This window comes from Amblyomma maculatum, chromosome 5 (genome assembly GCF_055883805.1).
Source record: "Amblyomma maculatum isolate TAMU_Amacu chromosome 5, ASM5588380v1, whole genome shotgun sequence".
Classification (NCBI taxonomy): domain Eukaryota; kingdom Metazoa; phylum Arthropoda; class Arachnida; order Ixodida; family Ixodidae; genus Amblyomma; species Amblyomma maculatum.
Window position 1 is genome coordinate 108,945,970 of NC_139348.1, and position 22,553 is coordinate 108,968,522.

Below are 22,553 nucleotides of genomic sequence, written 5' to 3' on the forward strand. Positions count from 1 at the left end.
TACACCGTCCTCACGGCACAACCATCCATTTTTTTTTGGCTCCGTTGGTGCGACTCCCCCTCCAAGAAAGACACCCTATCCAAACAGTCATCTTTATCACTTTTTCTTTAACCCTCATTGTGCTCCGGTTGAAAGTGGCATTCGAAACACCTTTTTCCCTTGCTCATTCAGAACTCCGATGAATGACCAACAAACAAATTTCTTGCCCTCTGTGGGACACAAGGTGACACACAAGTTCCAAGGCCTTTAGAAAGACACTTGGGCATTGGACACAACTCTTCAATGTAGGCATTTCACGAGCGTTCTCTCAGGCCATTTGTTTTAGACTCTTAAGTCATTTTGCAAATTGAAACTGAAACAAAGTGTTCACACATTTTCATTCACAGAGTTATTCAATTTAGCAATTGCATGCACATTCATGCATCAGTGGAACAAAACAGTGCAGAAAGAACAGCACACAGCATTACAAGTCTTTTCTAAAACCCTTTCTTTCAGAGACCCCCTCCATACTAACACATTTAGTGCAAATTCTTGTACTGTCAATAGTATTATTACACATTTGCAAATAAAAGCTCTGTAGCATCAAAGGAGTCACACACACTGCTCGATGAAATACTGAAGTTTGTACTTGCTTTCAGGAAAGTACATCACCAATACCAAGTCCAAACTTTCTGAACAAGACAAGGCAACAGGAGCAATTACAACACCACTTCCACACATTTTTGTGTTACAAGTTTTTTTTTCTAAGTCCCACCCATTTTGTTCAATGTGGTCACAATGATCCGGAGCAGTGACAGACCACACAGTGCGACACTGGCAACCGGCCGCGTACTAAAGAACACGCGCTCCACTTCTTTTATTCGCTACTTTTTCGTTCAATGCATAAATTTTCACAGTACAATTATTAATCTGCCGAAAACTTCCAACAAAAGTTGGCGGTGTGAGGGGGCAACAGCAAAGATGATCGCAGGATGTTATAATAACACGAGGCACCCATTTCGAGGCTCTCACTCCAAATTCCAGCCTACACTCCAAGACTAAAAAAGGGGTTTAAACCCCTTGAACGCCAAAAAGCTACGAAGGACAATAAAAGAAAACAAATGTGGGGGACACATGGCAAGACGGTAAACCGAAGTCTAGTGCTCGAGCTAACGGCCCTGCGACTTCGCTGGCGGAAAGAAAACTAGAAACTGTCAACCACATACCCAAGAAACACCATGTTTGCACCAGCACTCAGAACCAAGAATACATACCATAGCCAAATTTCTTTTTCCTTTCAGAAGCACTTTTTCCCCAATTGCGTGCAATAAAGGAGGACCGCCGTGAGACCACTTGCTTGGACCAGTTTAATGAATTTTTCCATTTCTGGTCAAAAGTACAAAGACCATCAAACTGCCGAAGGCACTACAATTATGGCAACTAGAACGGCGCCCCAGTAAAGTACACAGCCAGCGACGACTCGTCACTGGCACGGTCGCTCAAAAAACTACAAAACATAAATGCAGCGACCAAATTCCCACGGCCCTCGCCAGCGCAGCCACAGAAATGCCGCAGGTCAAATTCATTCCTTAGTATTTATATTTTATATATATATATATATATAACGCACGTGCATAATAGATATATATGTACATGGCCACGCACATATGTACACGTCTCTCTTTTCAGCTGGCACTAGACTTCGCTTTTCAACGTACCAGGTGCATATAAACACATCAAAAAAAAAAAAAAGCCTTCAAAACTGCTGCCGATGTTCTTGTACAAGTTAAAAACTCCAGAGACTGGAGGAAGTGCCATTAAGAGTGCTTCTCCATGTGAATGGATGCAATCGCCATCAGCGTCAGCAAAACACTTTGCATTGGGGGTGGAGAGAGAAACAAAAGAAATACGGACTAAGGCAATAAACGTGCGCTCTCTCCGACGCGAGACTAGTCATTCGAGAACTCTGGCCTGAAAATATGCCAACTGCCGCGGAAGAGGTGCTGGTGCGCAAGGCAAGAACGCACTTGCCTTCCACAGCTTGCGGAGGACGACTATGGAGACCAAACTGCCGAGAAGTAAACAGTGGAACAGAAGCAGCACAGCCAGTTGCAATTACACACAACTCGAAGAAAGGAGACGAGAGAGTGGGGAATAGAGGGAGAGTGGGAAAAAGAAAGGACGAGTTGTGAAAAACTTGCACAGGCCAGCCCGGCAAGAGGAAAACTCCTCGCTTCAGTAACACGTGCAAAACAATAAACAGAAAAGAAAGCGTCGAAGAATGACCTCTTTATGTACATGTGCCATCATCGATGAGCACTGTGATCCATAAACAAAATGGCGGGGAGGCAAGGAGCAAAGAGGCACAGATGCCGAAAGTTGTGTCAAGTGTCTGCCGTGATGTAAACGAAAGTAACGAGACGCTTTATGGTACAAGATGACGACCAAGGGGACGGAGGAGGTAATATAAAACAGCTAGAGGCAGCAAACAAGATGCGTGAGAGAAATAGAAAAGAAGGTATCAGGAAACAGAAGGCATCACAAGCACTGCACAAGCATACGGAGCTGCATTTTTTCTATGCCCTCCCACCAAATATCCTCCTACCAAATCACTAGCGTCTCACTACTCTGCACTCTAAAAAAAGTAATAAAGTACGTGGCTGGTTGCCAGTCGATCGCAGCACACGCAGCTGCTCACCGTTTTCTTTCTCTCTTCCCAGTTTTGATACCGTGTGTTGTACATTCCCTAATGCACAACTACTACCCCATCTCTTCTGGAGACCAACACTTGGCACGCTGCAAAAAAAAAAAAAAAAAAAAAAAAAAGCAAACGGGCTTGCCACGCTCCCAGGACTGCATTTGTTTACAGCGTGCTCCGCAGCCCGCATGCGCACCGGAGGAAAAAAAGAACAGATTGCCAAGCTTTGTGCTCGTCAGTACGCCCGTCCATCCAACTCCATCCCGCACGAGAAGACACAAGAGGGGGCTTGTGAAGCAAACGCGGCGGGACAACACGCTCTCCCTTCTCCCAAATGTGATGAGCAAAGAAGAAGACCAGAGGTAGCGACACAAAAATAAATACAAAACTAAAAAAAATAATTGTGTGAAGATGCGAAGACTGTGAACACACTACACGACAAACGCTGGCAGGCTTGTGTGTTTGTCCCCCCCCCCCCCCCCGCTTACGACGAACAAGGGGGGTGGTGGTGGATGGTGGCTGTTCGCCGAGTCCAGAGTGGTGGCATGGTCCTCTTCTTCAGGTGAACTTTTTCAGGCATCCCTTTTTTTTTCTTCTCTTCTTGCATGCTCAGCCCTCCTTCCCCTCTATTGCGCAGCACAGGTGTTGATGATGATGACAACCACAGTGCCAAAAGTGGCAACCGAGAGGCAAAAATAATAAAAAAGGGCAAGAAATGAACAAGGAAAAAAAAAAATAAAAAACAAAAAGCACAGAGCCGAGGGGGAGGGGGGCAGCAGCGGCATCACAATGCCCTTGGCAGGCTGTGCTGAGCAAGGACGCCCGAGGAGAGCTGTTGCGTTGGCGGCGCGGCAGGTTGGAGTGTGGCACGTGGTGACGGTGGCAGAAGGGGAGCGCATGGAGACACACAGGCCGGAGAGAGAGTCCCAGGGGGGGGGCCGAGGCATGGGCGCCGAAGAAGCCCCACACTCAGTTCAGATCTCTGTCTTCTAAGTACCTATACTCGAACGTGAAACCTTCCTTGCGCCTCTGACTCCACTTCTCGTAATCGAAGTAGATGTACGTCCCCTGCAGTGAGAACAAGAATGCGTGAGAATGGGACAGAGTTAACAACGTAAAAAGTCCGAGAGCACTGAGGAATCTACACATCAGAAATGCGAAAGCCTGGGCGTTGCTGCTTGCTCTCATTATCAACTAGACGCACAGTCGTTATCATTGCTAATGCCGTCATTGCCATTATCACCAATTTCAGCGTCACTGTCACTGCAACTATCAACCTCATGGTAGATGAGGATAATTAAGATGTGCGTTTCACGATCCCTGGAGTGGCGCAGTTGGTTAAAGCGCTTTTCTGGGCATCTGAGGGATGGAGGCTTGATTCCCGGTGGCGATGAAATTTTTATTTTTCTGATGACGTTACTTTCGATTTCAGGTGATGATGTCATTTGATTGACAGCTGTGACCGGACAAACGAACGAATGAAAGCCGACAGTATGAGTCATTATTGAAGATGGACTGTAAGTGCATGGAAGGTGGGATGAGAAACAAAAAATGTGCCAAAGTGGGTCTTGTCTCTTTCAGTGAAGCAGCATGACTACCACTATTTTGAGCAAAACCTAATCGAATACAGTGCAACTTCGATGTAATGAACTTCAGTTTAACGAAATCCTCATGTAATGAAGTAGTTCAGTTTCTCTAACTTCGGGCACATAGAACACAATGTATTTTAGACCCCTATAACAAAGTAAATTTCGCCGAACTTTCAATGTAACGAAATTTAGTTGAAGGCTCAATGCCTGAACAAAGGTGTACCATGAACCTGAGCGGTTGAGAGCAGCGCCCATCAAAGCGCACGCAGCCTGAAAACAAGAGCAGCGCGGCCAAGGTAGGTCGACCTTGGCGCGGCGGCGCGGCAGAGCCAAGTACGCTTAAAAATGCGACGACGATAATATGATGTGGCATACACTGCGCCATCTGATGTACTAGTGCGCTGGAGATGCAAACATGGTGTTGAGCAACTCCATTACGCGGCATGAGCATTGCCCCAGTTTAGGCGCAGCATGCAGGCTCCCTACCCAGTTTATGCCCATTTTTTACGCAGCACACATGGGCGTGTAGCATGTGTGCATTTGTTTGTTGTCGCATGACTGGTGACTTGTCCCTCGTCATCGTCGTAGCTGTGACGCTTGTCTGGCGGCTCCGTTCCAGCAGCATGAGTGGCATACGAAAAGTGCTCTCTCTAGAAGTGAAGGCCAGCATATTGGATGCTGTCGCGAAGAGTGAGAAAAAGAAGGATGCCGTCGCAAAGTTCAGGATACCACAAAGTTCGCTGTCCATGATTTTGAGCTCCGAGGAATCCATCTTCGACTCCTTAAAAAAGGGGACAAGCAGCCAGCGGAAAAGGTTGAAGGCAGCGACCTATGACGACGCGGATAAAGCCATTTTCAAGTGGTTCATGTCAACCCGGGCGCAAAACATTCCCATCGGTGGCGTGGTCGCGGCGACTTCCAGGCCAGCAGCGGCTGACTGCATTATGTTTAAGGCTCGACGCTCGATCGTTGGCAAAAGCCTGAGCGGTGAGTCGTCATCGGCTGACGCAACAGAATCGGCTACCTGGATCACGAACGCAGCACCAGATATTCTCAAGCGCTATGATCCACCAGATATCTATAATGCTGATGAGACGGCATTGTTCTACCAGATGCTGCCTAATCGCGCACTGCCTTTGAAAGGTGATCATTGCCACGGCAGCAAGCATAGCAAGCTACGGATCACAGTGACAGGCGTTTGCCGCTTGTGATCGGGTGCAGCAAAAAACCACACTGCTTTAAGAACACGCGGCAACTCGAGATTTTCTAGACATTGAACAAAAAGGCATGGATGACCCGTAGTATTTTCTGCAGTTGGCTGCAAGATCTTGAAGAGGACATGAAAGAATTCCACGTGTGCCTCACCCTCGACAACTGTTCCGTGCATCCCGTTGACAACTTGGAGCTTGCACCATGTGGAACTGAAGTTTATCCCACCCAACTGCACATCCCTCATCCAGCCGCTCGATCAGGGCATAATTAGTTTGAAATGTGCCTATCGCCGAAGATTAATTGACAAGCTGCTCCTTGACATTCGAAACGGTGATTGAAAGTTGATTTGTTTAAAGCGCTTGAGATGCTGTCCGCATCCTGGAAAGTAACGCCGAAGACAATCATAGAAAACTGTTTTTTAGGGGTGTGCGAATATCAAATTTGTCGAATACGAATCGAATATGAATACTTAGGTTCAAATATCGAATAATTAGTCAGGCACATTTAGCCGTTACAAAACTTTTATTTGAGAATCCAAGAACATCACAGCTCAAAATTGAGAGTAAGTGAACACAAAAGGTATGGCTGCACAAACCACATCACATCACACCACATTACCTAACACAGCTAGCACAAAGCAATGACTAAAAGGCTAGCTTGCCGCACAAAAGGGGCTTGTAGGGATGAGCATGAAAGGTTGTCGTGAAGGAAAACCAATTGCTCCACATGGCCACAGAAAATGCCCTCTCACTTGGCACTGAAGTGGCAGGTATTGCAAGGTACTTCATACCGAGCTTTGATAGACTGGGATACCTGAAAGAACCAACAACCCACCACCACTCGCATGGATCACTGTCACGCTTTAACAGTGCCTCCTCTGAGTAAGCATCAAACCCCCATACTGCAGCAGGAACTGCCTCAGTTCCCTCAGCATTCTCTGCCAAATTGTCAAAAGCATGCCAGATATTAGATGAAGGCTGTTGGTGCAGTTCTGGCCTCTGCTTTTTAGCTGCTGGATCTGTTCCTTCCACAGGTGCACATAGGAATATTTCATGAAGCACTCATTTCATGAAGCACATCATTTTTTCTTTCTCGGCTCTAAATATGGTGGATTTGAAGCGCGGGTCTAAAAACATGGCCAGGCATGCCTCCTTGTCCTCTGCATACAGGGGGAACCTTGTTTTGACAGAACAAGCCAGTGCTGTATCAAATCCAATTGTACCAGTAAAGTTGGCGAGATGGTGCAGCATTCCAAAAATGAGGGGTATTTGAGGTGAAAGTGACGGATATATTTCCGTACTGGCAATAACGGTGGCTTCAAAGAATGGCTTTAGCACTTCTACATATTCTGAAGCCTCTTTCCACTCCTGTGAACTGAGCCCATCAATATTGTTGCCCGAAGTGGCAAGGCCTACAGTGACTGCCTCCTTCAGTTCCAAGAGACGAGACAGCATTAGGTATTGGCTATTCCACCTAGTTTCAACATCTTGCACCAGACGGAGAGGATCTTTGCCCGTTTTTTTTTTTTTTTGGTATTCCTCTAGTCGCTTTTGTGCCGATGAACTGTGCTTATAATGGCCAACAATCTGTCTAGCTTTCTTGCACAGAAGATCGATGGGCGGCGTACGAGATCTTGCATCGTTAAGGGCAAGCTGTAGGGTGTGGTCGAAGCACGATCGCTTGGGTCTATGGGAGTCTTCTGACAGCGGCAGGGATGTTCTGTCCATTATCGGTCACAATATACTTTTCACAGTTGTCAGGTATTTCCCACTCGCTGCACATCTCGTCCAGCATAGCTGTGATATTTTCAGCATAGTGGCTGGCAGCCATGTAACATGTGTTAAGCGTGTATCGCTTTATTTGAAAATTAGGAGACAGAAGGTGGCAAGTGAAGCTCATATAGCTTTCGTTCGCTCGCGATGTCCACATGTCGCTGGTAAAGCAAACAGCTACAGTTCCCCCTTCAAAAGCATTGCGGAGTTCCGTTTTCACCTTTTTCGCGTATTGTCATACATGCGCGGAGCAAGCATGCGCGAAAGTTTAGAGCGCGACGGCAGGCGATAGTTTGGAACAGCTGTTGCCAAAAGCTCTTTAAATCCGCGGTCTTCAACGATGCTGTAGGGCTGCAAATCAAGCGCCACCATAACAGCCACCTTACTATTTAGTGCTTGCGTCCTCTTTTCTGAAAGCGGCTCCACCGGGCGCACAAAGTCGGCCATGGTAGACTGACCTTTTTCTGGTACACCTGCAGCGATCTTACGATACTCTTTAATCAAGGTCGGATGCAGCTTCAAATGGTTGACAAGCGGCGTTGTCGTACCTGTAGGAATTTGAAGCACTGAGCTGCACGTCGTGCACTGCACCGTCGATGGCGTCTTTACAAAGTACTTCCAAATGGAACTCTTTCCTTTTCGTTTCGGCGGTATGTCTGCATTGTCCTCCCGCTTCGCGGACGGTCCGCCACAACCTTCGTCTGCCATGACACGAATTACCGAGTCGAATGCGCAGTCGTAGGTCGCATGCGTCCATTACGGTGGTTACGGCATGGTCCAACGTTAGGCTACAGTTAGGCATCAAGCACTATCACGGATCTGGGTGCCGCCATGTTGCTATGTCGATGTCGATAGGTCTTGCGGACAAAATCGAAACCAGTGCTCGCAGTGGAATATTCGGTTGATTGCGAATATTCGTGTCTTATCGAATATTCGATGCAAGACAAATACTTGATTTTCGAATCGAATATGAATAATAAAAATATAATATTCGAATTATATTTGAAAATTTCGAATATTCGCACACCCCTACTGATTTTGAAAAGCAGGCCTTGGAGCAGACGCGTCCGCAGCAGCTTGACCTGGAGGTGGTTTGTTTAAGCTTGAAACAATAGAAGAGCAGGCACTTAGGAGTTTTGGGAGCGCCTTCGCAGCGGTGGTGCTGTGCCGGGGGGCGTCGAGATCAACAATTTCGTTTTTGGCGATTCCCGTCTCCTCGCGACAGAAAAGGTGACCACGGAATCCATCCTGAACGATGTGGTTCAGGAATTGCAAGGTGAGAGGTGACGGTGAAACGGAAAATCAGGACGAGCGCGACGACATCCCCACCTCCCGTGAAGTAGTCGATGCGATTGACGTACTGAGGCGTTTTGCGGGCTCTACAGGAGTGGAAGAGGCTATGCGGTCGTTGTGGGCCTATGAATGGTGCATAATGCCGTTGTTGAATGCAAAGAGGACTCAAAAGAAAGTGACAGAGGACTATAAAAGTTCTTCCATGTGTGCTTTGCACCAGCAACACCATTTGAGAATTTTATTTGCATGTTCAGAGCCTAATTTTGACGTAACGAAATTTCAATGTAACGAATTCAAGTGCAGATTTTACCGACTTCGTTATATCGACATTTAACTGCACATGATGCCTCTAGAGTCATGCAAAAAGCCATGCTAGTGCCTGTGTCAGTGGTCCGTGTGAAGTAACTTAAATGTGCCTGTGTTTTAGTGCAGTAGCAACACTACTAGCATTCTGAAGAAATCAGTGGTTTGTGTGTTGTACTTTGAAAGTGATACAGTAGCTGACCGATTTTTAGGACTCCAATAATTCGGACTTGCGCGACAATTAGGACTTTGTTTGGGAACGCTCGCACACCCAATAGGAACATGTACCGTACACATTCACAGCCGATATTGCAGACCAAAGTAGGCACCGTGAATACGGACCAGTGTTTCTCAAGGCCAAAAGCTAGCTTTTTTTTTTCCGGCATGGTGTAGACGCAAGTGGGCATCCCTGTCACAACAAAGCGGTCCTGTGAGGCAGTAAAAGGTACCATTTTGCATTTAACTCTTTCGTTACCACGTCACAGTGATTCGATCAACAGTGATAAAAAAACTTTGATGTTCAAATTTTGCGCCACCAGCGCCGTAAAGGACTTCCTGCACCATCTACAGTCGAACCTGGATATATCGAACTCGAAGGGGATCGCGAAATAGTTCGATATATCGATAATTCGATATACAGAAATCAGCTTGTGACGGCACTTACGATGCGAAAAAACGATACCGTATTTGTCGCGTAATCAACCCACTCGCATAATGAACCCACCCTCCCCTTTTGCACCCGAGAATTTGAAAAAAAAAAAATAATAAAAAATGCGTTAAGGCTAGCTCGCTCACATGCAAGCGACGAGCGGCAGCGACAGCGAAAATTTTCAAACTTGTTGCAACTGCGTCCCTCTCGCCGCTCGAGCCACCGCGGCAGCTCAAAACAAGGTTTCTGTGTTGCATGTCGATGGCGGTAGTCTCATCCACAGCTCACTGGCAGGGTGCCAAGATGCGATAACGTCAGGGCGCGTTTATCTTTTTATAGCTCCTGCGGTGGCGGAGAGGGAACTTGGCAGAGTGCCCGTGATGGCTTGATTGCACAAGCCTGGTTCGATTTATCACGCCGCGCTTGGGGCGGGCGTCATGATCGCAGCAGCTGACCGCGTGCTTTCGCTGATTCATACATGCAAGGATAAACGATAAAAAAAAAATAAACAATCCGCAAAAAAAAAAAAAAAATGCCGTTTTTTAACGTCCGCAGCCGCCATATCTTACGCTACGCCGCACGTACAGCCCAACGATAGGAAAGGATGACTCTCGCAAAAAAAAAAAAAAAAAAAAAAAAAAAGAAACAGAGAGCTGGCGCTTCTTAACATCCGCAGGCGCCATAGCCACGTCCGCCGCCGCGCCGCCGCACGTAGAGGGTTCGCAACACACGCTGGAGAAAGCGTCAGACGGCTGTCTGAAAATGGGCTGAGCTGGCTTGGCGCATGCGTTGCGCGTGCTGAAGGAGAGAGATAGCTCAGCAAAAGAATGGGCACACCCACGCACATGGCTTGCAAACGACAACTGCAGATGCGCCTACCACTCTCCGCACAGTCATCTTGTTAGAACTGTGATCGCTACAGATATAACAAAGGCATATGATAACATCCTTCACTCAGCCATTCTTGCCTCCCTAGAAACTCTTGGTATTCCTCACAGGTTTCTCCTCGCCATTCACGCCTTTCTAACAAATAGAACATTCAGTGTGCGTGTCCATGGAAAGCCCTTTGGTCACTTCCCCTCAAACAGAGGAGTGCCCCAGGGCTCCGTTCTCGCCCCTACTTTATTTAATGTGGCCTTCATTCCACTTATTCGAGCCCTAGAGGCCATCCCTTCTATACGGGTGCTTGCGTATGCCGATGATATAACCTTATGGTGCTGTCACCCAGATACGTCTGTCCATCAGGCGGCCCTCCAGCATGCGCTGGATATATTGACATTTCGCCTCCCTCCTTTGGGCCTAACTCTTTCGCATACAAAATCCTGTTTCATTCGAATTGGAAATAAAGCTGGCTTACGGAAAGCTCCCAATATAAATTTTATGATAGATAATACCCCAATTCCTCAGGTACAAACCGTTCGCATTCTTGGTCTTCTTCTACATTCCTCTGGGACTGGCACACCGTGGCTGACAGCCATCCGTAAGACCGCTCACGCTACTTTAGGCCTCATTCGTCGCATAGCTATGCGCTCTGGCGGCGCGCGTGCTCACACGGCCCGCCAGCTTGTTCGCTCTGTCCTCCAGCCACGTATAATATACCAGGCACAGTTTCAACGTCTCACCCGCAGACAGTGGGACTCCCTTGAGGCCATCAATCGTGAGGCTATGCGTGCAATAACGTACCTCCCCCGCCTAACACCCATACCAGTACTTCAGGAGTATGCCCAGCTAAATACGCTCACTGAACTCGTTGATCAGCGGACGGCAAACAGAGCTCGCAAACAGTCTTTACAACTACATCATTTAAAGACACTACCTCCATGGTCGTACTGCCAGCTCACGGACAATCGCCCCACTGCTTCCCCGTCGGTATCATCCGCACATCTGCCTGAAGGGTGCATATTATATACCGATGCATCACATACTGCAGAGCGAGGAGTTACTGCCGTGTATAGTCCCTCTCATCCGCATCTCAACACTCACGTGACATATACCGCGGATACGTGCACCCCTCTGGCACTGGAACTCCAAGCAATTTACAATGCTATACATTCCCTCCCACCAGTTCCTACATTCAATGCAGTTCATCTTTACACAGACTCTCTCACTGCCCTTAAACAGCTTAAGGCCGTTCGACGCACATTCCAAATAACACAGTCCATACATTTGCTATGTTCAAAGTACCCATGTCCTATTCGCATACACTGGATTCGCGGCCATGCTCGCGATCCCCATAACATACAAGCAGATGCTATGACGCATATAAACACATCAGAAGATCCACCACCTTCCCCTCTTCCCCCAGATCCGTTCCTGTCCCACGTTTCCGATTCGCAAGTTCTGCGCCACCGAACACGCGCTCTCATTCCTCCGTGTTCGCACCCTCTCCCCCGTAGTCTTACTCGGCAGGAGGAGGTGACAGTGCGCCGGATCCGGGCAGGGGCGGCTCTGACCCCATCTGTTCGACATCGATGGCGGGAAAAAGACCTACCAGTGACTGACAGGTGCCCTCACTGTGACACTCCACCTGACGTCTGCGATGTGCGCCACTTGTTGTGGACGTGTCCATCAACAACGCACATCAGGCAACGGATAATCATGAAGGTGGGCCTGCGGTGGAATCGCGATAGTGATTATGACAAATGGACAATGGACAATCGCTATACTGCCAACCTTCTCGAATTCATAAGCACAACTGGACTACACTCCTTCTTTTAACTTTCTATCTCCTGCATCCCATTCCCCCTTTCTCAACTTATGCCTTGTGGCAAACGCTTCGAAAAAAAAAAAAAAAAAAAAAAAAAAATACTGCAGATGCGCGCGCCTTTGGGGAATGGGCGCGGCGCTGCCCAGACCAGCCGTCGCCGAACTGTCCCCCCTCATTCCTTCCGAGCGTGGCTTGAAAACGTCACGCGGCAAACGGCCAAGGGTAATGCGACTGTCTTTGGGGAAGGCACGCTTTCCAGTGCGTGGTGCGGAGTTCGATATATCGAACGACCGGTGAAATTGAGTTCGATATATGACGCGGCTTTCCTATACTTTTACATGGGATTTTCAAGGGGATATTTCGTGAGTTCGATATAACCAAAATTCGATATATCCGGGGTTCGATATAACCGGGTTCGACTGTAGTTTGTGCTTCAGACATTATATTTTTGTTTTTGGCGTTGTTTCTAATTTTTTTTTCCCACATGGTGGCTATTTTTTTAAACGCCTCTGAAGTTCATGTTGCAGCGTGGAATGCTCCCAACATGACATCAGCCATGAGAACAGCGCTTGTTCGCAGAAAAAAAAAAAAAAAGGGGGAGGGGGGGGAGGGGAGGGGGTGAATTTCCTGCCGCTGGAGCTGAATTGTTGGATGCTGTCAACAGCCGCAGATCAAAAAATGATGTCGCATTTTTGGAATTTGATTGCAACGTTGAAACTCGGCAACAACAGCGCAAAACATTGACGAACTTATTGGTTTTTGCCTCTCATTTGATTGTTCTTTCTTAGAGCTTGTTCACTTGATTGAAATACAGTCGCCGACCATTTTTTCGGACTTGAAGGGACCCGAAAAATGGTCCGAATAATCGAACAGTCCGAAAAATCCGTGAAGCACAAAAAATCACTTTATTCAGAGGAAATCGGCTTAAAAAAGTCGCCGATTTTACCTTGCGGCAAATTTCTTTCGCTGGCGACGATTTGCGCTTGTATTTGCGCCAAAGTTGTCGTTTCGCTGTACACGCTAGACAGCAAGTTCACAGCGTTCGTAATTTGTGCAAGCGATGGCTGTGGTAGGCTGCCCGAGTCGTCGTTGGAGTCCGACTCGTCTTCAGGTTGAAGAACCTGGCGTACAAGTTCGTCGTCCGTGAGGTCCGCACACATATCGAGGCCGTCGTCCACTTCAACAAACTCGCGGAACGTGGAGCCCGTTGGAATGTCCATTCCGTTCCCGCGAAGGTCAACGATGAGGTCTTCGCCACTGTCTGCAGTCAAATCCTCAGAATCGTTGCAGTCTTCTACGTCGTCGACTTCATCGGCGGAGAATCCAGCGTGCCTGAAGCAATTAGCAATTGTTTCCGCTCTCACTGCCTTCCACGCGTCAGCCAGCATGCTAACCGCCACAAAAAGATCCGTGGCGTAACACGCAAAAATGAGGCACTTTTCGTTCAGAGCGGTGGAACCGCCGGACGCAATCACAAAACGGCCAAAGGATTGACGGCGCGCCACTCGGTTGACGCGGTCGGAGAAACTCGTGTGACAACACGGCGGACGTATGAGACAAAGCACAAAGAGATAGCTGCCCGCGTCAGCGTTGGCGACAAAAGCAGGTTGACGGCGATGACAATCCGACTGCCACCTCGAAGTGGCAGAGATTGCAGGGGCCTCTCCTGGCAAAAATGGGGCACCGAAACCATGTCAAGCCAATCCAACTGCAGAGCCAATCCACCTCAATCCAAGATGGCGCTTGTTGCGCCGGCGAAAAGCCGATAAGATGGCAGATTTTGGCCTGCAGGGGACTGAAATTAGTCCGAAAAATCGAACTTTCGGACTTTTAAAGTCCGAAATATCCGTCGCGAATATGTATGCGCTTCTATGGGGTGACTGACGGTGCCTCACTGAAGTCCGAAATATCCTACAAGTCCGAATTATTGGAGTCCGAATTACCCGTCGGCTACTGTATGTCATACTTGATATTTTTCTCATGTGTAGTGCTTCAGCAACAGATGAGGAGACGTTCTTTCGCCATCGCAAAGAAGGGTTTCGTTTTAGCCAAGTGCGACTATAGCATCGACAAAAATTTGACACTCTGGAGCAGGCCTTCTGGTTGCTAAGAAGCATCAGTGTATAAGGTTTACCAAAGTAGCAGACTTCTTCAACCCGTTTTCATCGCGGTAGTTCTAAATCACATATCCTTGAACACCAAGAAGCATGAAAAGCTGTATTTTCGTACATGCTCGATAAGTTGGACTTTTTCACGGCACCACAATATGCTCCATAGAGTTAAGGTATATGAACACCTGGAATTTCGGACACACTGTGACTGAATGCTTGATTTTTTGGACTTTCTTTGCCCCGCTACTCTTTGAAGATGCCTCACCGTAGGGATTGTGAGGGCTATGTCGTGAAGCACCCATCTAATGCAGGGTTCAGTGCGAATGCGCAGTCGTCGAAGGTCACATATTTGGTCACGACGTGTCGATGGCAGTGCAGCCATTTAATGCTTTCCGAATGGATTTTTGGTAAATATTAAAAATGTCTACGCCTTTTATTACATCATGTTTTGTTTCTAATTTTCATATCAAGAGTTCATCACAAATGTTAGGGCAGCTATACTTTTTGTTTTGCAATTTTTTCCAGCGTTTCAGTGCACTGGTTCTTGTAATTCTGAGTCGGTATCTGCATGACAAAGAATAATCTAAAGCGTAGCAAACAAATGTATGTATGACACAGCGTAAGAAAAGAAGAGGAAAAAAAAACCCGAACATCTTGGATAAAAAAATAAATTTTTGCATCACTAGCGTTTCAATTGCTGGGCAAATAAAGAACGACTCGGCAAAATTTTATTCACGGAGGCACCCTAGAAACATTGGAATTTTTGTTTAGTGAGAGGCCGGCAGCGCCTGCATCCACTTTTGGGCCCAGGGATACGGGCCAAGAGCGCCATTTTCAAAAGCCTCATTCCTTCCTTTCTCCAACACGTACACAAAACTGAAGAGGCAGCAAGAAAATCGTAGAATGGCGAGCCCTAGAACAAATGTCTTTTCGAGCTATGCGAAGGCTCGCTTTGTCGTACTACGCTTGATCGCACCTGGCGTTGAATCTCGTCAGCTTGCTTTTCTGGTTCCTTCAAGCATACAGAATCTGTTGAAAGGATGCCAGCTACGTAGTTCGCTCGCACGACTTAGGTAGACAAAGCTGCTTCACGAAAGTGAGCGGTCGATGAAGCACAGGCCAACTTCTCAGAGTAAATGTACAGACAGCTGCAGGGTTGCACTTCAAGCAGAGGAGCTGAAAAGTTTCAAGCAGAGGAGCTGAAAAGTGTCTTATACTAGCTGGACACTGCATGTAGTGCACACGCTGCCAAAATTATACAAGTGAGCAACACACTGTGTGTGGTGCAGGTGAGAGCAGGAGCACTTCAGTAGAGCTGGAAGGTGACGAGAAAATTAGCGGCAACTTGAAGTCACTGCTGCTGAGCAGCGTATGGATGAAGAAGGACTAACATATGCTGGTGCGATGCTTTCTTGAGCATTGGAGCTTGAGAATTAAAGTGGGGCAATTTTCAAACTTCGAGTACATTTTTCTCAATTTCTGTTTCTTCAGCAGACTGTCAGGTTAGAAAAAATATCCTCCCGCTACTACTTGATATTATTATTACGGGCGAGGAAGAAGAAGTGGGCACTGGAGTGGGCAGGCGCGCTCGCGCTAGGTTCGCCATCTTTCATTAAAAGCCATCTACCATCGCCATCAGTCACATCCTTGCCGCCTCGTAACATTCTGGTTGAAGGTGCGAGGTATGTCATCATCACTCATCATCCTGGCCTGGAACTTCGGCGCCCAGTGTCTTCTTGCATCGTTGGCAGCGGGTTCCTGGTACGGCTCCTCACCTGGCAGTTCCCCAGCCTGCCGGACCTGACACGACATCACCGTTCTCTACCCCGCAGCTGTCCAAGACATGAAAAAAGGCAAGTAGCCCGTCGTTAAGACGACACATCACAAGACACAGCACATGAAAGACTTGATTGACCAAACGATCCAACCGACCCGAGATAACGACTAGACGAACCCACTGACCTGATACAACAATACACGTGAAGACATCGCATCACGCCATTTGATGTGTGCCTGGGACCCAGCCGTCAAATCCTGCCGACCGAAGCAGCAAAAGCTTCCTGGGCCAGGCTTCATCGGTCATCATAGCAGCAAGCCGTTACCTTCTTTCTCTTCTGTCTTCACCGACCCACACAAGATCATAGTCATGTAATAAATCTGATTAACTTTGACTACTTCTTCACCAGCCGATCGGGATGATCGCTCGATGGCCCCGAGTAGTGTTTCAAAACAACGGTAGCAATGAAGAATCCAATGCCGTTCTTTATGCGGTAGAATCCCTTAAAAATGTAGCAAAACTAAGAAATATCATTCCAGAGTTGTGTGCTCTAGACATCCATGAGGTCACATAATATAAAAAATCAGGAAAACTAAATTTCTTTTCTGAAAAGTAGTTTTGCCAAGCAAGTACAGTCATACTTGTCGCACAGGTTGCACAACACCCTTCATACCTTTTCTAGAATAATGACATCTGACAGAGATGGTCCCGTCAGTGCTATAAATTAGCCTCGAAGTTTCAGTGAAATTGACCAGAGGGTCCAAAAGTTCACTCTTCAGGGTAATGCACCCCATTATTCTGATTGCAACTCAGAAGCAAAAAAGTGCTTGGCAAGAGGAAGCTCAGCCATGATTTTATGTGCGGGCTGCCAGGTTAACCACCAAAATGACAAAACTGAGCCATCAGTGCGCGCACATTTCGTAGGAGGACGCTAGTCGCGCTCAGGAGGCTCGACATCTGCATAGACAAGAACAGACTCTTCTCGTCGCAGACTGCAAAGATTATCGGCGGCCTAGCAAGATAGGGGCACGGCGGACGAGAGAGCGGAGACCAACTTTCAGAACAGCTATCTCGTAGCAAGTTCATGCTAGGAGGGCCATGCTGGAGTAAGAGTGCAGTATTTGTCAGTGCTAGGAAACCACTAGCTCATGCCGTTTACTAGCTAAAGGCATGCTTTCATCATGCCACCAATACCAGACTAGAATGCGGCCGCCACGGTTCATGGCGTGAACACATCACATAATCGCGTGCAAAGCCAGAAAACCTAATACCAACAAGAAGAAGCGTAAGGAAGAGAGCACCTCGGAGTTACGACTGGCCTCCCTTTTTTACGCATCACAGGAACCGTAATTTATCTCATGCCGAATGCTCCTTTGCACCCTTTTCAACGCGATCACGCACGCTGCATGGCTCAAACGCTCTTCTCTTTGCTGTAAGTACCATCAATGGCTGCAACGAGCACTTTAATTCGAGTAGCAAAAATGGAGAACAAGAAGCCAAATCAATCCAAGCCAGTCTGTCCATTTGACTCTGTCTAAAATTCAACACGGTGCCTTCCATGGCAACGAAGAGCCAGTTCGTGGGGACAGCAAAGCGCACTAGTGCCTTGTTGGCAGAAAAAAAGAGAGAGAGAAAAAAAAAAAGGAGAAACACTACTGCTGGTTTCCATTTCCACCCAAAAGCCAAAGTTTTAAACTTTGCAAAATATCAGTCATCAATATGTACAGGTGCTGCCAAAAGTGAATGGAAGGCAACTCTCAAAAAATTTTTTTTTACTTTCAAAACCTGCTGATCAAAATTAACTGCTGGGCGGGATAATTTGCAAAGAGGCAATTAGTAGGCATACATCTATTGAAGTACGAATAAAATTATGGGGATGAAAATAAATGTTTCCTCAGATATCGTCTCGAATTTACTTTTGCGAGCACCTCACATTCATCGAAGGTACATACTTGACAGTTTCTCAGTAAAGTCCAGAATACGGCGAAACTCTGAAATACTGGAGTCAGAAATATCGGTTGGCTACTGTTAAGTATTAGGTGGCGACTTGATAGAGACTGTCGCAATCAACTCCCAATTCACAAAATATTAAGAGCAATAGTACAGCAACACAGCGAAAAAGGTATGCATGCATCAACAAGTACACTATGTACAGTGGAAGCTCGTTAATTCGAACCTCGATAATTCAAATTTTCGGATAATTCGAACTACACTACTTGGTCCAGTCAAGCTCCATAGAAATCTGTATATAAAAATGCCCGTTAAGGGAGGACGCGGGCTTTGAAAGTCGAAAAATCATGAAAAAGTCGGCTTTTCAAAAAGTACATATCTCGGCTGTATATGTTATAAACTACCTTTCCTATAATTATAAATGCCTAATTCATCGTGGAACTGCTTTAAATTAAATATACAACTGGGCGCGGCAGCCCCAGAGTCGCGAGCGAACGGCAAAAGTACCCAAACTTCGCGCGCGCGCCATTTCTCTGCCGCTGAACCGAGCGCCGCCTTCTTGGTCTTGTTTTGTTTGTGAATGCTTGCCCTTTTCCATAATGCCTTCGCCGGCGGCGTACGCGGCGTAGCAGAAGCATGGCTCGCTTGTGATTGGGGGCCTCACAGGGATTGTCGAGCTTCCCGCGTCTCGAATTCGGGCTGTGATTAGACAAAGTGCGCGCTCCGTGAGAACGCGCGGGATCGCGCGACTGCTATTGGCTGCTGCGCGCGCTGACGCGGTGGCCCCTCCCCGGCGCGTCGTCTGCTCCGGCTGCCTACTGAGCTGGCGTTCTTAGTGCGCTCGCTGAATCGCTTCACGTTTCACCATTCTGAGATCGCCGTGATCATCGCTCGTTACGAATTCTGGTGGCGTGTTCTGAACAGTTATGTGCACTTTGTGGATTATTGCATGGTCGGCCACGATGCGCGCTAAGAAGTTCAAAACACTGCATAAGTCGTCGTCCGAATAGCGAAGTTAGCGAAAAGGGTTGCCAACAGGCGCAGAGACGCTTCTATTAGTGCTGCTTCTGCTACATCACTACTAGACCGAACTGCGCTGCCACTTCCAACTGCGTATCTTTCGCGTCAACGTAAGGAGCCGGCGTTTGAAGCGTGCCTGCTGTACCGACCATATCAACCTCGGCGATCTCGCCCTCCCGTATCGCGTCTGTCATCACAAGCGATAACGCGTCGTCAGCGTCGTCCGCTGTTCGCATGAAAATGCACTTTCCGAGGGAATCGGGGAGGTGGAGGCACAACGTGCTGCAGTGAAAAACAAACTTTAGACTTGAAAATGCTGTTTTAAACTTCAAGGGCCATTTTCTCAGAATGAATTTTTTTCATGGTATGGTTGCTTATTCCCGCAGTATTTCTGGAACCGCTAATCGGATTCCCACCTGGTTTTTTTTATTGTGTGCCTGAATAAATTTCCTAGGGCAAGACAAGCTCATTTTTTCAAATTATGGAGTCTGGAATTTATAATAAACAATCAAAATTAGGCTAATGCAAGTCCAATTAGTGGCACTAACCTCAATGCACTGCTAAAATTTTTCGGCAGGGAAATTAAAAAAAAGGGCTCTGCCTTGCCCTGTGGTACCTATTCAGGCATCTTCATAATGAATTTCATAGTGCCAACACATTTTGCAAGTTCACCAGGCATGGAACAAGGAACCCATGTGAACCATTCTGATATACTTCTCTAACTTGAGTACCAGTGTGCGCAGCTCCATGAAACTTTGCAGTTATTCAAATGGCTGTGCCATGAGTCTACCCTGAAAATTTCATTCAATTATCTCAAGAAACAACAAAGTTGGTATTCAAAGGTAGCCTCCCCCCTTAATTCAAACGCGAGTCGACTTTGTTACGGATAATTTAAACTACGCGCCGCCGCGTCTAGGCGGCTTGGCGCACATCACGCGACTAAAGAAAAAAGTAAAACACAGTAAACAGTAAAGTAAAAAAGCACAATTAGACGCTGCGCACGTCCAGAAAGGGGACAGAAAATGGAACCAGGTAAAACCATGAAAGAGTGGGTAAAACTCAAATGGCGCTTTGACCGGCGCAGCGGCCGCAGCAAGGTCAATGCATGGCCGCGGCGGCGGCTGCCTGCTCTCTCTTCTCCGTAACTTCCGTAGCTCGCAACTACTCTTTATTTCCAGCCCTGCTAATTTGGAAATACCCATAAGTACTTCCAGTGCAGTCCCAGCCAACGCCCATAAGAGGCTATGATCTCGAACTGGCACTATAGGTTAAACTTTCTTTTTTTTTTTTTTTTGCGATAGCCATCCATCCTTCCACCCACCAGTCGTCAACGGAAGCACGCAAGTCAGCTGCGATCATGACGCCGGCTTTTAGCATCGTTCTAGCATTTCTAGCATCGTTCGCTGCAAAGGTCGCGCATTCCAATGATTGGAGCGGCAGACGGCGCCCACCCCAGTCACTCATAGCATGATAAAGTGAATGTACTGTACTAAAAAGGAGGCTGGCACAACCGGACAAGCGCTGGCACTTTGCAAAGTTCGCAAATCGCTTCCCCCTCCGCCCTGCTGGAGCTAAAGTCAAAAGATAAACATGCTTATATCGCTGCGCAGTATCTTGGCGCACTGCCAAGAAATGTGTTGTGGACCGTGACTATGGGAAACAGAGGGATGTGCTAACGAATAACTGCCTTTTTTTTTTTTTTTTTCCAGATTCGTAGGCAAAAATCGGGACCGGGTGGGTTCATTATGCGAGCGAGTTCGTTACGAGAGTAAATACGGTACATTTTCCATAAAACAAATGGCTCTTGTCCGTTTTTTCGAGGCCATTCCATAATTCAAACATCGGATAATTCGAACTTTTTCCCCGGTCCCGTGAAGTTCGAATTAATGAGCTTTTACTGTATGTGTATGCATGTAAAAAACTAGGATCCTAAGGCGCAAGAAAGAAAATGTGGCTGGTGCCCACGTGTATAGCAAGCAGCATGTTCAGAGCCTATGGGAAGCTGCTCCTAGAGACCCCCAAGTCATTGCCTGGCGTGAGGCTGCCTGTCTAAGTAAGAATGAAGCACAGAAAGGTAAGCGCGTGTCAGGCACGCATGAACTCCATTAGTCCATCAGCCGTCTTGCTCCAGTCCAAGATGCCCTCCCGATGTGCAGTCCTTGTGTGGTTGGTTGCAGCCTTCCCCGGGCCATTCAAGCAGGTTATGTCGCATCTTGGCTTCGGAATGGTGGAGGCAAGCCCGTCTTTACAGAGAACGGGTGTTGGTAACGGGGATACTCGGCGTGGAGGACAGCTAGCAAGACGGCTGACGGACTAATGGAGTTCATGTGGAAGACTGTTCGCCTCATGTTGCCGTCTCAGAAGGGGCGCGCAAGTGTACAGGGTAAACTGTTGATCCTGGGAGACGAGAAGTTGGATGTAAGGTGCAGGCGGATCTTGGAGAGTGAGCCGAAGTTTTGTCTGCAACCCCATGCAAGTCCAGTTTATCTTTGGTGGTGTCTCGAAATATTGCTCGTCATGTTTCGGAAGATGAGAAGAGTCGGTTTTTGAGTGAAGCCACGGACGTAATAGCGGCACAGAATTGTAAGCAGAAGCCACGGTATAGACTGAAACTAGTATGTGACTACCTAGTCGACAAACAATTGCTTCTGGTGGTATCTGATAAGGAAGGCTTCTTTGTTGTTGTACTCGACAGCTGTTTCTCTGAAAAAGCCTCGGCCGCGATTGCCAAGAAGTTTAAGAAGGTGAAAGCGAGGCCATCATCTTACAGGAAGCAAGCTATTGCATGGCTAGATGATAACAACCTGAAGGCTTTAAGTTCAAGGGTGAAGGCAGCAACAGATGCCAATTTGGATGTTTTCTTCTCGGCGAAGATGCACAAGACGGACATTCCTTTCAGGACCATTGTTTCGGAATGTCGAACCTGGCAGTACGAGATTTCGGGATTTTTGAAGAAGCATCTAAAGATGTTGAAAGTTCAGGACCCGTTTTTGATTCCGAGTTCTTCTAAGGTGCTACAGTTTCTAATGGACTGAAATCCTGGTAGGTGCTCTAAGATGAGCATCGATGTGGAGGACTTATAATATTCTTTGCCACAGGACGGACTTCTAAGGTGTGTGCAAGACTGCATCACTGTGGATAATGATGAACTGCTTTTATTAATGCGTGCGGTATTTTGGTTGCTAGTTTCTTGGAGTTGTTGTCCTTTTACCTTAGTTCCACTTTTGTCTGTTGGCAAGGTAGCATGTACATCCAGAAGTCAGGGGTATGGATAGGGTCGCAGGTCGCTCCTATGCTCAGCGACATTTTTCTGTCTAAAGTTGACACCTCATTGAAGCCAGGTTTAGATGCTTTCGGTATAGTAGCGTTTCGCTACGATGATGACTACTTAATTTTCTTGGATAAGGGTGGTTTTGATAGGTTTACGCAAGATGTGTTAGGAATGTTCAAACAGCAAGGTCAAGGCCTGTCTTTAACGTACGAGTTTCCTGAA

General features: G+C 47.2%; 1 protein-coding gene across 8 annotated transcripts in view; it reads right to left on the minus strand.

Moving 5' to 3' along the window:
* Positions 1-608: 608 nt before the first annotated feature.
* Positions 609-22,553, minus strand: part of Not3 (CCR4-associated factor Not3) — a 54,720-nt gene continuing 32,775 nt past the window's right edge. For all 8 annotated transcript variants that reach the window (XM_084604098.1, XM_084604097.1, XM_084604096.1 and 5 more), the window contains exon 15: positions 609-3,745. In XM_084604098.1, coding sequence (XP_084460224.1) covers positions 3,647-3,745 — 99 coding nt within the window. In that variant the 3' untranslated portion in view covers positions 609-3,646. The remainder of the gene's footprint in view (positions 3,746-22,553) is intronic.